The sequence below is a fragment of the Raphanus sativus genome, chromosome 9, assembly GCF_000801105.2.
Source record: "Raphanus sativus cultivar WK10039 chromosome 9, ASM80110v3, whole genome shotgun sequence".
NCBI lineage: Eukaryota > Viridiplantae > Streptophyta > Magnoliopsida > Brassicales > Brassicaceae > Raphanus > Raphanus sativus.
Genome location: NC_079519.1, coordinates 30,156,643 through 30,174,791, shown reverse-complemented (window position 1 = coordinate 30,174,791; position 18,149 = coordinate 30,156,643). Strand labels below are relative to the sequence as shown.

Below are 18,149 nucleotides of genomic sequence, written 5' to 3'. Positions count from 1 at the left end.
TTTGAGGAGCAGGCTGTTTCGCCTTTTGAGGAGTAGGCTTTGCTTTTGAGGAAGCAGGCTGTCTGGTGGTAGGGAGTAGGATGAATTGGTTTGAAGTGGAGGCTGATCCTTTTGAGAGTAGTCTGTTTGTTACTAGCCCCGGTTTCTGGGGCTTGTGGGGTAGGGTGTTTTTTACTAACCCCGGTTTCTGGGGCTTGGGGGTAGCCTGATTGGTGACACAACCTTCTTCTCCACAGCTTCCAATCTATCGGAGATCTTCCTAATCTCCCTGATGCACTTCTTAAACCCCTCTTTCATCATGTCACCTAAGTCCTTGAACATGTATTTCTAACTCTCTCTTCTGTCACCCAACTAGCCTCTTCTCTAGCTCTTCTGTAGCCTCTTCTGTAGCCTCTGTAGGAGCCTCTTCTCTAGCCCTCTTTAGGAGCCTCTTTAGGAGCCTCTTTACGAGCTTTCTTCCTGAGTCTCTGATTGTCTTCCTCCACCTCCTCCACAACCCATCTCTTTGGCTCTTTTCGATATGGTCACCAAACTTGGGTGTACCATTGTACCAGTGACTTCCCAGCAATCCATGGTCCACTTCCACGGTCTCCGATCATACATCACTTTAATGATGTTCTCCGCCGGCCACGTCATCAACCTCAGAGTCCCATTTGGCCACATTTCACTAATGTCCTTCTCAACAAAGGTGATCACGCGGGTCTGCAGTAAATAGAAGAAGAATCGAGTTAGATATTTGAAACAAAATACTAAATTGACGACTTAATTATAAGTCGTCAACTAAGTCGTCCAGCTGGACGACCTTCCAGACGACTTATTATAAGTCGTCTACTAAGTCGTCCAGCTGGACGACCTTCCAGACGACTTATAATAAGTCGTCTACTAAGTCGTCCAGCTGGAAGACCTTCCAGACGACTTATAATAAGTCGTCTACTAAGTCGTCCAGCTGGAAGACCTTCCAGACGACTTATAATAAGTCGTCTACTAAGTCGTCCAGCTGGAAGACCTTCCAGACGACTGATAATAAGTCGTCTACTAAGTCGTCCAGCTGGAAGACCTTCCAGACGACTTATAATAAGTCGTCTACTAAGTCGTCCAGCTGGAAGACCTTCCGGACGACTTAATTAAGTGAAGATGGAAAGGTACCTGACTCAAGATAGCAGCTTTCATGAATCTGCGGCCTCTGCTGCCGTCGTAAGCCAGAATCGGTGGAGACGGACTGTTTGCTCTGGGTAGACCAATACTAGCACCCAATCCCGGATAGCTTCGTACGCCCAGACCTGAAGAACTTGTATAAAGCCATCCACGGTGTAACAGCCAGTAATATCTTTGTTCCACAAAGAGTCCATCAGCACCTTAAACGCGACTCTCCCCCATGGATAATTCTCAAACCTTTCTAATTCCATCACTAGCCTTGCGAGAGTAGCTCGTGTAGCGCTTGAGAACTTTTTCCCTTCAATGAATCCAGTGAAGATGGAAAGGTACGCGAGTCGCTTGCGATCTTCCCTGGACCAATCCCCGCATCTCTTCAGTGCTGCTATTATCTGATCAGTACTTGGCCCAGCTTCCCGATGAACTCCCATCATCTCCCAGAAAGAAACCATCTGTGGGGTAACTTCACATTCTGGTGTCTCAAGGTCCTCGATGTAGTCGCAGTTTAGACCAGTGATGTTTTCAAACTCTAACAGTGAAAACCTCGCAGGTTCTGGACCAACGAGACACCACATCTCGTACTTCTTCTTAATGTCCAGCTTTAAACCGAGCAAGTGGTGAACCAGCCTTGAAGCCCAACCAAATCCCTGCTCCTTGAACTTGATGAAAACTCCCAATCTCGACTCCTTGAGCTCTTCAAATTCAGCATCAGTGAGAGCTTCCCTAAGAGCAGTATGCAACTTCGTGTTATCCGTATGATACGAAATGCTATTGTGGGGTTCTGGCTCTTCCCCTAATGTGTATAACCTACGGGGGAGTTCTGGAATATCCATCCTTTTTGTCTGCAAAATAATCAAAGACAACAATAGAAGTCAGAACACAAGCTAAATCAATCACGCCTTAATTGTTACTCCAGACGACTTAGTAGACGACTTAAATATAAGTCGTCTAGAAAGTCGTCCAACTGGACGACTTAGTTGACGACTTATATTTAAGTCGTCTGGAAAGTCTTCCAAATGGACGTACTAAGTCGTCCAGGTTGAAGACTTTCCAGACGACTTACTTACAAGTCTTCCAGTAGAAAAATTTCAAGCGGACCTGATTAGTCGCAGAAGGAGTTCGAGTACTCGTCATTGTGGTTATAGATCTGAAAAAATAAACGTGAAACGGTGAGAATGAGTAAATTGAAAGAGACAACGTTTTATGTTCATCTTTTCCACGAGTTTGATGACTTACCGGCGTTAGGGTTTACAGAGAAACGGCGCTACGGTTTACAGAGAAGAAGCGGCGGCGCTAGGGTTTAGAAGAAGCGGCGGCGCTAGGGTTTAGAAGAAACGGCGGTGCTAGCTAGTGTTTAGAGTAAGCGGCGGTGAGAACGTTGGTGAGCACGGTGGCGAGGGCGACGGTTTGTTCGGAAATAGTGGAAGCGGGGGCGCTAGGGTTTAGAGGAATCGGCGGCGCTAGGGTTAGAAGAAGCTGCGGCGACAACGGTGAGAATGAAGTGAGATAGATAGCCGACGTTGAGAACGATGGTTGTTCGGAAATAGTGGGAATTCGAATCGCCTTTGATATCGCCGGTGAGAGAGAACTGTTAGGGTTTCTGTTCGCGGAAAATGAAAAAAAAAAAAAAAAATCACCTTATATATTGGGTAAATAATCCGGTTAGCTTTAAAAGTACATTGGTAAACTTTAAGGTTTGGTCCGGTTTAGACGACTTATTCTGGCTGATAATGTACATCAGACGACCTAATATTTAGTCGTCTGGGAACAGAAGACTAAATATTAAGTCGTCCAATACCCTAAAATGAACCCCTAAACTAAAATGACTAAATTAACTTACTAACCACGTTATAAAATCAAATTATACTTCAATAGTGTTTACTATACACAGAAACGAACACGCCTAGGTAATTTTAAAAATTTTCAAAAACGGTTTTAATGCTTTCCAAAATCTAACCCTAAGAACACATACAATACTACAACATATGTTGATGAAACATAAACTAAAGAATATCATGACTCACTACTTTCACTCATCTGGGCTGAAAACAATTGAAATTTGTTATATATTAATTTATATCTCTTAAGACATATGTTAATTACATAATTCCAATTTTTCACTTATCAAAATATTTTTTACAAAATTTTTAAATTATGTTTAAGAATAACTGTCCAGACGACTTAACTTAAAGTCGTCTGGACGACTTATTTTCAAGTCGTCTGTTTACAGACGACTTGCGAGGGGTAGAAACGTAAAAAAAAATCCGTTTTTTTGTTTGTTCACAAGGAGATAGTTGTAATTTCAATAGCCTTTTAAGTTACTTTTGCCTTTGACCCAAGTTGGGGTACTCTTTTGGGTTTGACTCCAAGTTTTGAGTCACAATTGGTAATTCTCCCTTATTTTTAATTCATTAATTTATAAAAATCAAACAAAATCTTGTATTTTTTTTGTCAACTGATTACAAAATCTTGTATTAAATAAGCGTAAAACAGAAAATTTAATTATTTTTGTAAAAAATCCTAAACAATATTTATTATAAAATGGAAGGAGTAGTTGTAAAAATCTTAAACAATATTTATTATTAAACGGAAGGAATAGTTGTATATATAACGAATAAATTAATTCAATACCTGCAAGTTGTAATTCATTTACTATTTAAATAGTTCTAGATATATTAAATAATAGGCAAAAGTCATCTTTCTTTGCCGGTTTGAATAAGCAACAAAATATTGAACCGTTTTGTCATTACATTTAGAAAAGTAAACACGTAGAAAGATTATATGTCTAAACTGTTACATATGTATGTTGAGTATAAGGATGCATTTATCATTATGTATGGTCTTCAATACCTGCAAGTTGTAATTCATTTACTATCTTGAGTCAGAGTGATACTCTAGACAGGAGTGTAGACCTCATTCGTTTTAAGTGCTTTAAGAAGACACATGTAATTCATGATTTGCCTACAATTATTGAATAAAGCAACAAGATGCTGTGCCTGAGATATATGGAGTTGATTTACGGAGTGGTTGCAGATATTCTATTGTATGCTTATTAGTTGGAATCCATATCGTTGAGTGGATCCCAAGGAGAAAAAGCAGAGTGGCCGATGGGCTAGCAAATAATGTATTATGTTGTAAGCGAAGCTGTTTTCGCTTTTAAGTAAGTTTGAACGAAATGAAAGTTGTATTTCAAATTTTTTTTTTGTCTCAATCACTCTTAATTTTCACTAAACATTACTTTGTACTATGCTTTGAACTGTCTCTGTGTTATTTCCCAGAGTACTTACCCACACAAATCAAATCACATCCAGCTTGTTCACATCCAGCTTGTTTCTTAAAACCTTCCATTTGTTAAACTATATATTTATTTATTTTAGCAATTTTGGACATATCTACTAGACCCATTGACTAATTCAAGCATATATATATACGAGGACCAATGTCGATTAACATTTGTTTTTCAATGTATTTTATTTTTGTCTTATATATGTGCATATATCATACATAGGAGACTCTGATAAGTTATCTCTGTGATTACGAATACGATAACTAGGAGAGAAAAAATCTCTTATCTATACGCCTGTTCATACGTCGTTGTCGTGGCTAAATGATTTATACAGTTTTTTTATTTTTGTGTTTACTGGAATAATTACGAAATTATTAAATCTGAAAATGTCGTTTGTTCTAGTTTTGGCTATCCAATTAGCATATTAAACGTGAATTGATGTATGGAGATAGCTTAACATAGCTGTCGAGAAAGCTACAACTATCTCTAATTAATTGTTACTTGGCCAACTGCATCGATGTAATAGTTTTATTTATAAACCAATGAAAGAATCGTTCATATAGCCTATTGATGATTATTATTAATTGCAAATCGGTTATAATTGGTTCGTATTTGAACGACCGACGGATATAATTAATACACCATATTACTAGGAACAGACGAAATATTTCGAAGCCAAGATTTTTATGTTTTTGGTTGTAGAGTGAAAGCGTTTGAACAAAAAAAAGGTTGTAGAGTGAAAGCAAATACTAAATAAATGGGCTGCTCTCTGTCCAAGAAGAAGAATGCAATACGACCACCGGGATATGAGGATCCTGACCTTCTTGCATCCATTACACCGTGTCAGTTTTTACTTTTGATTTTATTACTATCATACTCTTAAATGTTACGAGAACATGTTATAGACTTTGGACAAAACTCTACTTTTGATACTGTGAGGGACAATAGTTTCTGTAGCTGAGGTGGAGGCTTTGTATGAACTGTTCAAGAAGCTAAGCAGCTCAATCATCGACGACGGTCTTATTCATAAGGTCTTCTTTCATTCTTTCTTGTTGCTTTTTGAGATCTTTTATGTTATTTATATAAATACGGCTTAGAGTTTATAGTGTGATGTTGTAGGAAGAGTTCCAGCTGGCTTTATTCAGAAATAGGAACCAGAAGAACCTTTTCGCTGATCGGGTAATTAACGTTCATTAACCACAACTAGTTACATTAGATAAACTTTTGTTTATACATTACTATATTTTATCCGCAGATATTTGATGTATTCGATGTGAAGCGAAATGGAGTGATCGAGTTTGGTGAATTTGTCAGGTCTTTAGGTGTCTTCCATCCAAATACACCTGCCCATGAAAAGATCAAATGTCACTTTCAACTACTTTACTTGCTTTGCATCCATTTTATGTTAAAGTACTTATTATTCTTCTTTTCTTATCAAATTAACTGACAAAGAACTTTGTCATGAATTTTCAGTTGCTTTCAACTTGTATGACTTAAGGCAAACTGGATTCATCGAACGAGAAGAAGTGAGTCCATTCACAGTTACTTCCCTGGAACCCGCAAGATTTTAACTTACATTTCTATCCCCATAAACATGCTGTGTTGTTCTTACACATATATAGTTGAAGGAGATGGTAATCGCGCTTCTTCACGAATCTGAACTTGCTCTTTCCGAATATTTAGTCGAAGTAATAGTGGATAAGGTAGATATTTCACTTCACACCGGTAAATGGTTGTTGATTTTTCTATCACTATTTTTTTTTGATAAACTGATCCGGTCGACTATATCTCAACTTGATATTGAAAAATATAATGCTAATGATGGAGATAATTTATAAGGAGATGATATCATATTTGTAGGCCTTTATCGAAGCAGATCACAAGAAAGACGGAAAAATTGATCTTGATGAATGGAAAGATTTTGTGTCCATGAATCCGTCGATTATCAAGAATATGACTTTGCCTTATCTAAAGTGAGTTCTTATACACTACATTTATGTATACGTACTAAGCTAGTTTACTAAACAAAACACATCACCCATTAACAATCATATGTACACAAATCCGAAGCAAATAATAAACACTGTAAAATGACTGGAGTCAAACCTAGCTTGAGATAAACCGACCGGTTTGATTGATGCATTGAACCAAATGGATTGATGATAAAATCTTGGTAAATGTAGGGACATAAAAGGGTCGTTTCCAAGTTTCGGTTCATCTTGTGAAGACGAAGAATTGGAGTTGCAAAACCTATATTTCTAAGGGAATTCCATGCAGATTGCAGATAAAGAAAGATACTCAGCTTCTAAACTTGTTCTTCTACTATTCTTTTTGGAAAATTTTGTACAAAATTGTAAAGAGGAATATTTGCATCTTGATAATGTATCTTGTCTTGTGTATATATTTGCATACTCTGCTAGCTTGAATACTTTTATGTGGAACAAGTGAACTTCCATTTTCACACATCTTGGATGTGGAGAAAGCTCCTCAAGCTCCGAGAAGAGGCTTACCGTTTCTTCAAAATGGAGGTTAGGGATGGGCAATCAACATACTTCTGGTTTGATAACTGGCTGGGCAAGGGGCGGCTGATCGATATAACTGGAGCAGTGGGAACTACCTATATAGGACTGCCTCGTCGTGCTACAGTTAGTGATGCAGTAAAGCAGAATTCGTGGGCCATTCGTGGGCAGCGTAGTCGTCACTACCATGGCTTATATGATACCATTGTGGCAGAGACAGTTCCAGCTCCCCACCGAGGAAGAGATATCGTTCTTTGGAACCAGGGAGAAGATGACTACCAGGAAAAGTTCTCGACTACTAAGACCTGGGAGCAGATAAGAGTGAAAAAGGATACAGTGCAATGGAGCAGGGTGGTATGGTTTACGCAAAGGATTCCTCGGTTTTCTTTTATTACATGGTTAGCAGTCAGGAACATGCTCGCAACGGGAGACAGGATGCGCGCTTGGGGGATGATTCAAGAGTGTACTCTATGTGGCGAAAGAGATGAGACAAGGGACCATTTGTTTTTTGCATTCCCGTACTCTTTCACGGTCTGGCATAGATTAGCGAATCGCATCCTAGGTACTCATATTGATCCTGACTGGCAGCTGACTCTAGAGAATCTTCAAGGGCAGAGAGCTGGTACTTTAGACACCATCCTCTTAAAAATGCTCTTCCAGATGACCATCTATCATCTATGGCGAGAGCGGAATGCAAGACGTCATCACACCAGTTGGATAACAGCAGAGGCCATGCGAGGGAAAATTGATAAGATGATGAGGAACCGTATTTCGTCTTTGAAATACAGAGCTGGATACAAGTATGCACGGTTGCTTCAGAGATGGTTTTCACACACTTCGTAAGAAGGTTTCTCCACAGTTATTTTTTCTTAGTTTTCACTTTTATAGGAAAGTAGCTAAAGCATACATATGATTCTTTTGTAAATGCCAGTTCCCGAAAAGGATGAATAAATTTGAAATTTCATAAAAAAATATAATTTATTATTAGTTGCTTTAATGATGTACATGCATTATAGAATCTCAAGTTGAAGGTGTTCGAACGGTGATAAACTGATAATTATCTGTGAAATTAATAATCGAAAAGCACTAATTGACAAAAAAAAAAACAGAGGAATCGTGTTGATATCAGGTCATTACACGGAAGAGGAACCTGTCTCTCTCAATCTCCCAGATAGCAGTACCAGTTCCTATCTCCCGGTTCGGTATTTATCCTTTCCTCATCCTCTCTCTCTCACTTTTTTTTCTAACCAATCCATTCAAACTCTAATCTCATCCCTCGATCCCCGTATGGTTTCGATCCGTTGACCATTTATTTTTCCTTCATCAATTATAGTTGATCTTCTCTATTCTTGCTCATCATGTTTATAGATTGGTTCTTGTTGGTTAGGAGGGAATCAAAATATATTTATGTTAATGGTTAATGATAGATAGTACCCATTGAGGTCAAGTCAATATATAATAATCATCCTGGATTGTACATTGTCAAATTTGTTTTTGTTTTTTTTTCCCGTCATCAAGAGTAGAGTTTCACAGTTTCTTCATGTTCATAGATTCTAAGACGATGATGTTGATGTTGTGATATATAGGTGTTGAACGAACGAATCATGATGCTCGAAAACGACCTTCATTTCAAGGTCGAAGATATCGTTCAGGCGCCTTTACCTGGCTACGCATCTCCAACGGCAGTCAGCTTCAGCCCCGACGACTCTCTGATCACTTACTTGTTTAGTCCCGAAGAGAATCTGAATAGGAGAGTGTACGCCTTCGATGTGAACAAAGGAGAGTCTAGTCTTGTTTTCAGTCCTCCCGACGGTGGTGTCGACGAGAGCAACATCTCGCCGGAGGAGAAGCTGAGAAGGGAGAGGCTGCGTGAACGCGGGCTGGGAGTGACTCGTTACGAATGGGTCAAGACTAACTTGAAGATGAAATTCATTGTCGTGCCTTTACCTGCTGGGGTTGGTTTGGTCATCGGGTTCTTGATTGTATCTGTTGACGTTCTTTGATGCTATATAATCTAACTCCCGACCATGGTTTAGGTGTATATGAAGGATCTTTGTTCATCGCCAAATCCAGAGCTCATAGTTCCAAGCTCACCCGCTTCCCCAGTCATTGATCCTCGTCTATCTCCCAATGGGTTGCTCCTTGCATACGTAAAAGACTCCGAGCTGCATGTCCTCAATCTGTTGAAAAACCAGACACAACAGCTGACGAACGGTGCCAATGGAAGTACTCTGGTAATAAATAAAAATCACTTATTTTTATTTTTTTGAAATAACCCGGTGTATCCTAGCACTCACCGAGGTGGGTACAGATTAGCGGCGAATGTCTGTATCAGCCTACATTATCGGCTGGAACACGCCTCGGTCACTGGACGCTAAGAGAGCCAAATTTTAAATTTTGGCCACTAGATTCGAACCCGAGTCCATATTGGGGCCGGGGACCACTGGACGTCGTCGCTTGGTTCACTCTTTTTCTCCTTTGTCTCATTTGTGGTGTAAAACAATTTGTTTTTGTTTGCTCTGCAGACTCATGGTCTTGCTGAGTACATAGCTCAGGAAGAGATGGATCGGAGGAACGGGTACTGGTGGTCGTTAGACAGCAAGTTCATCGCTTACACCGAAGTAGACTCCTCTCAGATACCTCTCTTCAGAATCATGCACCAGGGGAAAAGCTCCGTCGGCGCAGACGCGCAAGAGGATCACGCTTATCCTTTCGCCGGAGCTCTCAACTCCACGGTCCGTCTCGGCGTGGTTTCTTCATCCGGTGGCGGTAAAACGACTTGGATGGACGTCGTCTGCGGAGGAAGAGACAACGCGGATGAAGAGTATCTCGGTAGAGTCAGCTGGATGCCAGGGAATGTCCTCGCGGCTCAGGTTCTGAACAGGTCGCAGCGTAAACTCAAAATCATCAGCTTCGATGTGAAGACAGGTCATGGAAACGTACTGTTGACTGAAGAGTCTGACGCGTGGGTGACTCTGCACGACTGTTTCACGCCTCTGGAGCCTTCGGGAGGATTCATCTGGGCCAGCGAGAGGACCGGTTACAGACATTTGTATCTTTATGACTCTGATGGGACTTGTCTTGGGGGCGTTACTAGCGGTGAATGGATGGTTGAGCAGATCGCAGGGGTAAATGAGTCAATGTGTTTGGTTTACTTCACTGCAACGTTCGATGGAGCGCTTGAGACTCATCTTTACTGCACAAAGCTGGACGCTAAATCTCAGCAACCACCGATGAGGCTTACGCGTGGGAAAGGGAAACACGTCGTTGTGTTAGATCATCAGATGAAGAGCTTCGTGGACGTTCACGACTCGGTTGATTCTCCTCCACGTGTCACTCTCTGCTCTCTGAGCGATGGGACCGTGCTGAAGGTACTCTACGAGCAGAGTTCTCCTTTGCCGATAGCGAGACGGCTCGAACTCGAGGCTCCTGAGTTTGTTCAGATACAAGCTAACGATGGAGAGACGACTCTGTACGGCGCGGTTTACAGACCGGACGGTTCGAAGTTCGGTCCTCCTCCTTATAAGACGATGATCAATGTCTACGGAGGTCCTAGTGTTCAGCTGGTGCAGGACTCTTGGATCAGTACAGTAGACATGAGGACACAGTACTTGAGAAGCAGAGGCGTCTTGGTTTTCAAGGTCGATAACAGAGGAACCGCGCGGCGCGGTCTGAAGTTCGAGTCTTGGATCAAACACAGCTGCGGGAGCGTTGATGCGGAGGACCAAGTAACCGGAGCAAAATGGCTTATCGAGCAAGGTTTAGCTAAACCGGATCACATTGGTGTCTACGGCTGGAGTTACGGTGGGTACCTCTCGGCTACGCTCTTGACTAAGTACCCTGAGATCTTTAGATGCGCCGTCTCTGGTGCTCCTGTGACTTCTTGGGACGGGTACGATACGTTCTACACGGAGAAGTACATGGACCTTCCGGATGATGATCTGTATGTGAAGAGCTCGGTGATGCAGCATGTGGGGAACTTGAGGGATGATCAGCAGAAGCTGATGCTGGTGCATGGGATGATGGATGAGAATGTGCATTTTAGGCACACGGGTAGGCTTGTGAACGCGCTTGTGGAGGCGGGGAAGAGGTATGAGTTGTTGATATTTCCTGATGAGAGGCATATGCCGAGGAAGGTGAAGGACCGTGTTTATATGGAACAGAGGATTTGGGAGTTCATTGATAAGAGCTTGTGAAAGGTATGTTATATAACTTTCACAAACTTTGTTGTTCTGTTTCTTTTGGTTCTTTCATGGTAAAAAAGATGATACCCTCTCAATTCTCATATGCCTATTGATTGTGTTATTAATCATAATTAACACATGGTTTAATAATGGTTTAATTCGGTAATAATATATTATTTCATTATCTGTGTATTCTTTGAAACCTAATCTGATGATGGCCAACTCTGAGCAAAATCATTATGGGTTCGATTTCCCTTGTTCATTCGGAGAGCCTTAAGTGGTAAGAAAATGTGTATTTTGTGGGTTTCTATTAGTTTTTGGTTTCTATTAGTTATTAAAAAAAAAAAAGATAGCAAAATCAAATAAGAAAAAACAGGACTCTGAGCAAAATCAATATTTACAAGTTTGTAGCTTTCAAACAATAAAATAATTATTTTACTAAAACTTATGTTTGTTCATAAATGATTGACGTATCTCATCTAAAAAGAAGAAAGTTGGAAAAACCAAAGGGCCCAAGCCCGAGGATTTGGGAGTTCATTGATAAGAGCTTGTGAAAAGTAACACGTTCACAAACCTTTTTTTTTTTCCGATAAAGAAGTTATATCTCTCATGCTTATTGGATTGGTTATAAATTGCATTTTGTTATCATAATTCGAACGTTAATAATGTTTGAAATTGAATATATTTTCTTACATCATGAAGAACAATAAGAAAACACGGTCCTTAAGGATTAAAGGAAGAGCAAGAAGAGAAAATAAATTGTGTTCGGGCTTTTTAAGGGTTCTGATACCATATGAATCGTATTACTCGAAACACCGATTGGATCTTCTGTATTAACTAGCGTGCATCAGGGTTTTCTTCAGTGCCAACAACGCTCATACTCGGTTCAGTGGAACTATTCAAGTCCACGTCGGGTGTGTCTCCTTTTCGTAATTTTTCGGAGAAAAGACACGCTTTCAGCTCACTAGCAACTTGAGACATGGTTGGTCTTCCAGACGAAGAAAGAGTAACGCAAGACATTGCTAGTTCAAGAGCCTTCCACATAGAACTAGAGCAAAAGTCTCCAGCAAGGCTTGGATCCACAATATTTTTTATATCTCCATTTGTTAGCCTAATTCCCACCCATTCTACTATGTGAGGCTTTTCACGAGTATGATCAATCACTGGTAGACTTGTGATTATCTCCAATAATACAACTCCAAAGCTATAGACATCACTTTTCTCGGTCAGCCAATTTGTCCTGTAATATCTGTGGTATAGAAAATTTATGAAAATGAAAGCAAAGGACGATAGTTAAGTAATATATTGCTACAAGAAGATAATTTACTCAGGATCAAGATAGCCGGGTGATCCAACAACATTTGTTGACACGTGAGTTTCGCTTCCTGTTGGAGAATATCTTGAAAGACCAAAATCGCCGAGTTTTGCTTGGAAGTGCTCATCGAGGAGGATATTTGTAGATTTTACATCTCTATGAATCATTGGTGGTTTGCAGCCAATATGTAGATACTCTAATCCTGCATAAAAGAATTTTACCTAATTTTGTTGTTGAAAGCTTACAAATAAAACCAGAAAAGCTTGTAATTAAAGATTAAAAAAAAAGATACATGCGATAAGTAATGAACCTTGTGCAGTTTCTGCAGCAATCCTTAGCCTATTTTCCCAACTCAATGGTGGGCTTGCGCATTCTCCTGTACAAGGAAGTCGTGTGTGGTCATTTCCACCGAAAGTTTTTAAACATTTTCAAATATTATAACGTGATATGCTGTCATTGCAAACAAAAGAAATGGAAAGAAAATGTCGTAACCCAATTTACCGGATAGAAGTTTCCTTAAGTCTTCATTGTGCATATATTCATAAATGAGAACTAAGTGTTCTCCTTCATCACAATAGCCAACGAGACTTACTAAGTTTACGTGGTGAACTCTTATAAGAAGTTCTACCTGTCAAACCACATAAACCAAAAAAATATACTACGGCTTAGGTGAATCTAACTTTCTTAGGATATGATATGAAGTTATATACAATCACCTCTGCCTTGAATTGCTCATAGCCTTGGGCTGAGGATTGAGAGAGTACTTTAGCTGCAACCTGTTCTTCTTGATTCAAATAACCGTGATACACTATACCAAACCCTCCTTCTCCAACAACTCTCGCAAAGTTGTTCGTCATCTCCTTGACATTTCCAAAAGTAAAGCTTCTCTTTTTTGCCACAATGGGCGGGCGTAACGCTGCGAAATAAAGATCATGCATCATAAACCAAATTTGAGATTGACGTCTTCTTTTTATTAATGGAAAATAGCGTTTACCTTTCACTGACGTCTTCTTTTTATTAATGGAAATGATCAGAAGAAGCACAGCTGCAATAATACCGATGGAAGCGATTGACACAACAATGATGACATAAACTTTCCTTTTTCGTTTTCCATTAGTTCCGCAAGAAGACAAACAGAGATTTGGATTTCCTTCAACACTGTTAATTGAACATAATTATTTTATTACTAAATATAAATAGGATGGGGATTAAACAACTTCAGAAACAAAAACAAAATTTATAATGGGAAAAAGAAACATACATCAACTTTAGGCCTTTCTTTTGCATGTTACAAATAGCTTGAGGAACTGAGCCACTAAGATTATTGTAACTCAAGTCTCTGTCAATATAAATAAACACTTCGATATGAGTCAAGTTTATCATATAATGCGAGATATTGGTTCACTTAGACCACTTTTAATGTATTTTACTTTTTTTTTTCTAAAATAGAGAAATTCTATAATGTAACTGAAAGTTATCTAACGTATTTATCTAAAATAGCATTTTCCAGATACTAAGTAAAAAGAAAGTATTATTATTATTTTCTCTTAAATATAGAAAATAACAATTTTATTCGAAAAATTGAAATCGATTGGGGTAATTTTGAGTCTAAGATAAATATAGAGATGAGTTGGAAAAGTTCACGTTAATGAACCTAAATGGTATAGGGCCTTTCATGCTCAGTCTAATCATGATCTATCGCACAGTTTTTTTTTATAACTTACGGGTGCATCCGATGTTTATCTCATCTATGGAGGCAATAATCCGCTCCTAGTTACTTATTCTAATTCTGATTATAGATGATGTGGACAGCAGATAATTTATGAGTAGCTATGTGTAGTTATGTTGTGAAACCAACTCTGAAATCCAACGCGACATTGTCTACTGAATCAAAGTATTTAGCAATAATAAAAGCTGCTAAGGAAATAATCTGGTTTAGAGAGTTGGTAAGTTATTTGTAACTGAAATATTTGATTTTCTAAGGGATGAGAAAATGATTCAAGTAAAACAGGTAGGAACAACTGATAATCATGATGATATGATCACTACAATGGTTCTTCATATCACGTTTAAGCATTTTGGGACTTGTTGAAAATTGAAATCGTGTATTGTCAAGTGTTTTCAAGCTAAAGACACAGTTTGGTACATATGACACTAGGATCATGCACTTTTTGTAAATCTCTTTTGGAGGATTAAAGTTAAGGTTTATTTTTTTTTAATATGCCTTTAGTTTGCTATTTCTCGTTATGAGTAGAATAGGGTCTACGATCCAAACGGTATATAATATTCCTATAATATGGGCTACCGTTTTTAGTTTACTCATCCATATTGCACAAAAGCCTACGAGTCAATTAGCTTAGGATTTCGAACCAGAATACTTTTTAATTATACTTTTGTGTTTTCTAATCCTATTACAATCTGGACAATATTGTCAGCATCTATTAATACTTTTGTGTTTTTGAACCAAATATCTCCTTTTTGCTGTGGACATAACCAATCAATCATAATTTTTCCATCAGCTTTTCTATATTTTCATCTGTTATAAGTGTAAAAGTTTTGTTCAACTTACATGATGGTTAATGCTTTCATGCTAGAGAAAAACTCTGGGACTCCTCCAGTCAAATTATTAGTTGAAAGGTCCCTGGTGCGTGAAAATAAATGGAATTGGTTATATAACTTTGTTTCACCAAAAAAACTTAACATTTTACCTAAAAAGAAAAGAGAATATCTAACGAAATGATGTTGCACCTATTACAATAAAAGAACAGTTTAATAATCTGCATCCTGTTGAGCTGTTGCGAACATAAAGGTGAGGAGAGACTTACAATTTTTGTAGCTGGCTTAGATTTGTTACGTCAGGTGATATGGTACCATTCAATCCACTTGCAGACAAATCTCTGATTGAAGAGCAATGCACATTTCAGTTAACATGCACATTATAATATCACAGGTGAAGGTTTGCGTCTTTCGACTGATCCTACGTACAAAGAAATAATTCTTAGGGAAGTAGATAGATTAGCGCTACTGCAGCTTAGACCATCCCACTTGTACAGTACAGGAGAACATGGATCCCCTTGCCAATTGATTTTGTGTAATCTATAAGTAGCTTGGATTTTCTTGATTGCAGTCACTGCCATACAAAGTTCGTGGTTGTCAATTATAACATTTTAAAATAACATAAACTATTATTAAAACGAGGAATGTATAAAGACGATGTCATGTAGTTAACATACCGTCGTTTTCATCCGTTTCTAAATTAGGTAGCTGGAGAACTCCAAAAGCCTCAATGACATTAAGCAGCGGTGGGAGAGTTGACGATTTAGCTTTTACGAGGGCCAAATCCAATGCGCAGATACGATCCTCACACATATTGATAGATTTTAGAGGTACAGTCTCTACCATATACTCTAGAGGTCTATATCCAGTGTAAAAAGTATGATTGTTACATAAAACATCAAATATTCTAGTATCATTCGGCTGGAGGACTTGTATATCAGCAAAGTGAAGGTACATATCAACTTGGTAGTACGGTTTCCGCAATAACCAGCTCATTTTCATCGGCTTACTGGAATTTTTGGGTGTCACAGCCTCTGAAAATAAACGTTGTGGCATTTCAAAGGGATCGGAACTACTTACATTGAGGGTGGTGTTTATTTGTGTCCAATCAGAGCCTACCTCAACCTCTGTATACCAGTTACGATCATGGACATCATATGGATACCTGGCACAATGATGTTATCAGACGTGTATGTTGAACATTAAGTTTTGATTGTGATTTGTGACTAACATTAAACTATGGCTATAATGGTTGCCTTGAGAAGAATGGAGAAAAATATAAATTAGAAGAAGACGCTATTTTTTTTTTTTTCTGAAGACGCTAATTAATTTTCTCTTATTTGTATTTCACTAAAGGAAATACGATTGTCTGGTACGCTGAGAAGCCTATATAATATAGAACAATATATATACGTTTGTTTACGTTTGTTTCAATAACTGAAAAGCACATAGTTGAGCAAATTAAAATCAAAGCACTTACCGAATCTGAAGATCAAATTCGTCAAAATCTCGGATAAAGCGTTGTCTAAATAAGAGCTTCAGGGAGCCGGATTCAGTATTGTAACTATCTTCTCTCATGGGCCGTAGTTCTAAGCCTGATATGAACGGCGTTGTTGTTCCTGTCTTAACAAGACATATGTCCAAAGAGTTTGACATTGACATGTGAATAATCTCCTCTACGATACCTTCTTGAATTGTGATCTTACTGATATCCGAAAGTTGGTCTTCAAAATCTATGGTTGTCCACAAGTTAGGGCCTACGTGGAGATCAAATTTGGGCATAATTTTAAGACCATCGTAGTTTCCATATGCGAAGACAGCTCTAATAAGATAAGTTATGCCCGGCACAACAGTTAGATTGTAGCAATTCCTTGGTCCTTCGGGAAAATATCGCAAGCGTCTATATGGCTTCAAGTACTCAATTTCGTCATTATTGATTCTGCCCCTTTCTCCGGTGCGGATGAAATCAGCATCCGATGAATAAATCAAACTGGTTGAATATTCGGTGTAACTAGACTCATTACTTGGCATTCCACAATCCAAGCTGATGAATCCTAGAAGAAGACATTGAAACAACAGACGGAAGGCGTTAAGTATTTGAACTATCTGTAAATTTTGTTTACATTCAAATGAAAAGTGACAAGGAATTTTTTGTCAAAAAAAAAGTGACAAGGAATTTTAATGCAGAGATGGTTTATTCACAAAGACGTAAAATACCTAGTTGACCTTGAGCACTAGCAAGATGTGTAATGAAAAACCTCCCCATCAGCACCAAGAAAAATACACTTGGAATACCTTCCATTTACAAAGAGTTAAGATTGATCCTTTATTAACCAAATGCAAACATAAAGAGAAAGAGGCTATTAGCTTAACTCGAGAAAAGGAGGAAATAAATAAATGATAAAAGATGCCCCTCCAGGTTGGTGTTGTAACATTTCAATTAGGAGTTTTTAGCACGTCGCCCTATTCTCATGTGCATATCAACTGGGATCTACGATATAAAATCAAACTATATCTTATTTGAGAAATTTGATTTAATATCGCAATTATATTATATATCTCAAAATTGTGAAACATAATAATTTTTCAATTTAGAAAATATATCTTAAAGTCACACAATAATTTATTTAGTAGTATGTCTGATTGTGATGAGATATGTTTTGGTGGTCTTTACTAAGTTTAGGAACATGTGTTTGAGCTGCTGCATACTTGGGAATGTTTTTTACTGTTCTTCTGCAGAAGACAAGTAAATAACTCGGTCAAAGATTTATCTGATTTAATGATAAAAAGTTATATCTCTCATACCTATTGGATTGGTTATAAATTTCATTATATCTCTGGATTGGGTTTTTATCTTTATGTTCAATTCATTAATTAATAAAAATAAAATAAAATAATGTATTAAATATAGGTAAACAGAAAATTTAACGATTAACTTTTAGCAACTATTGTAAAAATATGTTTCATAACTTTCAAGTAAGAAAATACTCCCTCCGTTTTAAAATGTTACATATTTTAGATTTTTCACACATCTTAATAAAACACATTAAATTTTATTATTTTCGTGATTATTTTTTTTCCATAATTTTTAGCCAATAAAAGTCCAATAAGTGAAATTAAGTTTTTTAAAATTTGCC

General features: G+C 38.2%; 4 protein-coding genes across 5 annotated transcripts; 3 read left to right on the top strand and 1 right to left on the bottom strand.

Annotated features, from left to right (window-relative positions):
* The first annotated feature begins 5,055 nt into the window (after positions 1 to 5,055).
* LOC130499499 (calcineurin B-like protein 4) lies at positions 5,056 to 6,735 on the top strand. The gene is made up of 8 exons (XM_056993616.1): positions 5,056 to 5,280; positions 5,387 to 5,469; positions 5,558 to 5,617; positions 5,694 to 5,802; positions 5,912 to 5,964; positions 6,061 to 6,141; positions 6,299 to 6,411; positions 6,622 to 6,735. Exons 1-8 carry the CDS (start codon positions 5,196 to 5,198, stop codon positions 6,698 to 6,700), a joined length of 663 nt encoding a protein of 220 aa, XP_056849596.1. The 5' UTR covers positions 5,056 to 5,195; the 3' UTR covers positions 6,701 to 6,735.
* Positions 6,736 to 6,909: 174 nt separating this feature from the next.
* LOC130500211 (uncharacterized) lies at positions 6,910 to 7,800 on the top strand. Its single transcript, XM_056994975.1, has one exon. It carries the CDS (start codon positions 6,910 to 6,912, stop codon positions 7,798 to 7,800), a length of 891 nt encoding a protein of 296 aa, XP_056850955.1.
* Positions 7,801 to 8,033: 233 nt separating this feature from the next.
* Positions 8,034 to 11,325, top strand: LOC108828590 (uncharacterized). 2 transcript variants are annotated; one of them, XM_018602330.2, is made up of 4 exons: positions 8,034 to 8,159; positions 8,544 to 8,912; positions 8,994 to 9,191; positions 9,483 to 11,325. In XM_018602330.2, exons 2-4 carry the CDS (start codon positions 8,562 to 8,564, stop codon positions 11,151 to 11,153), a joined length of 2,220 nt encoding a protein of 739 aa, XP_018457832.2. In that variant the 5' UTR covers positions 8,034 to 8,159; positions 8,544 to 8,561; the 3' UTR covers positions 11,154 to 11,325. The 2 variants fall into 2 exon arrangements, with proteins under 2 accessions (XP_018457832.2, XP_018457831.2); XM_018602329.2 differs by having other exon boundaries at positions 8,141 to 8,242.
* A 540-nt stretch (positions 11,326 to 11,865) lies between these two features.
* LOC108826308 (probable LRR receptor-like serine/threonine-protein kinase At4g20450) lies at positions 11,866 to 17,340 on the bottom strand. The gene is made up of 13 exons (XM_018599691.2): positions 17,230 to 17,340; positions 16,493 to 17,066; positions 15,690 to 16,177; positions 15,442 to 15,586; positions 15,282 to 15,353; positions 15,026 to 15,097; positions 13,718 to 13,795; positions 13,451 to 13,614; positions 13,173 to 13,372; positions 12,958 to 13,084; positions 12,767 to 12,832; positions 12,469 to 12,658; positions 11,866 to 12,390 (listed from the first exon to the last, which is right to left on the bottom strand). The coding sequence occupies exons 1-13, from the start codon at positions 17,312 to 17,314 to the stop codon at positions 11,979 to 11,981; spliced, it is 2,673 nt and encodes an 890-aa protein (XP_018455193.1). The 5' UTR covers positions 17,315 to 17,340; the 3' UTR covers positions 11,866 to 11,978.
* Between the last annotated feature and the right edge of the window lie 809 nt (positions 17,341 to 18,149).

Coding starts and splice junctions, on each gene's coding strand:
- LOC108826308 (XM_018599691.2), bottom strand. CDS start 17,314: ATGGAAGGTATTCCAAGTGTATTTTTCTTGGTGCTGATGGGGAGGTTT. Junction 15,587..15,689: donor AGAAACGGATGAAAACGACG/GTATGTTAACTA, acceptor TTTGTATGGCAG/TGACTGCAATCAAGAAAATC. Junction 13,615..13,717: donor AAGAAAGGCCTAAAGTTGAT/GTATGTTTCTTT, acceptor TTCAATTAACAG/TGTTGAAGGAAATCCAAATC.
- LOC130500211 (XM_056994975.1), top strand. CDS start 6,910: ATGTGGAGAAAGCTCCTCAAGCTCCGAGAAGAGGCTTACCGTTTCTTC.
- LOC108828590 (XM_018602330.2), top strand. CDS start 8,562: ATGATGCTCGAAAACGACCTTCATTTCAAGGTCGAAGATATCGTTCAG. Junction 8,913..8,993: donor TCGTGCCTTTACCTGCTGGG/GTTGGTTTGGTC, acceptor ACCATGGTTTAG/GTGTATATGAAGGATCTTTG. Junction 9,192..9,482: donor GTGCCAATGGAAGTACTCTG/GTAATAAATAAA, acceptor TTTGCTCTGCAG/ACTCATGGTCTTGCTGAGTA.
- LOC130499499 (XM_056993616.1), top strand. CDS start 5,196: ATGGGCTGCTCTCTGTCCAAGAAGAAGAATGCAATACGACCACCGGGA. Junction 5,965..6,060: donor GATTCATCGAACGAGAAGAA/GTGAGTCCATTC, acceptor ACACATATATAG/TTGAAGGAGATGGTAATCGC. Junction 6,142..6,298: donor TCGAAGTAATAGTGGATAAG/GTAGATATTTCA, acceptor TCATATTTGTAG/GCCTTTATCGAAGCAGATCA.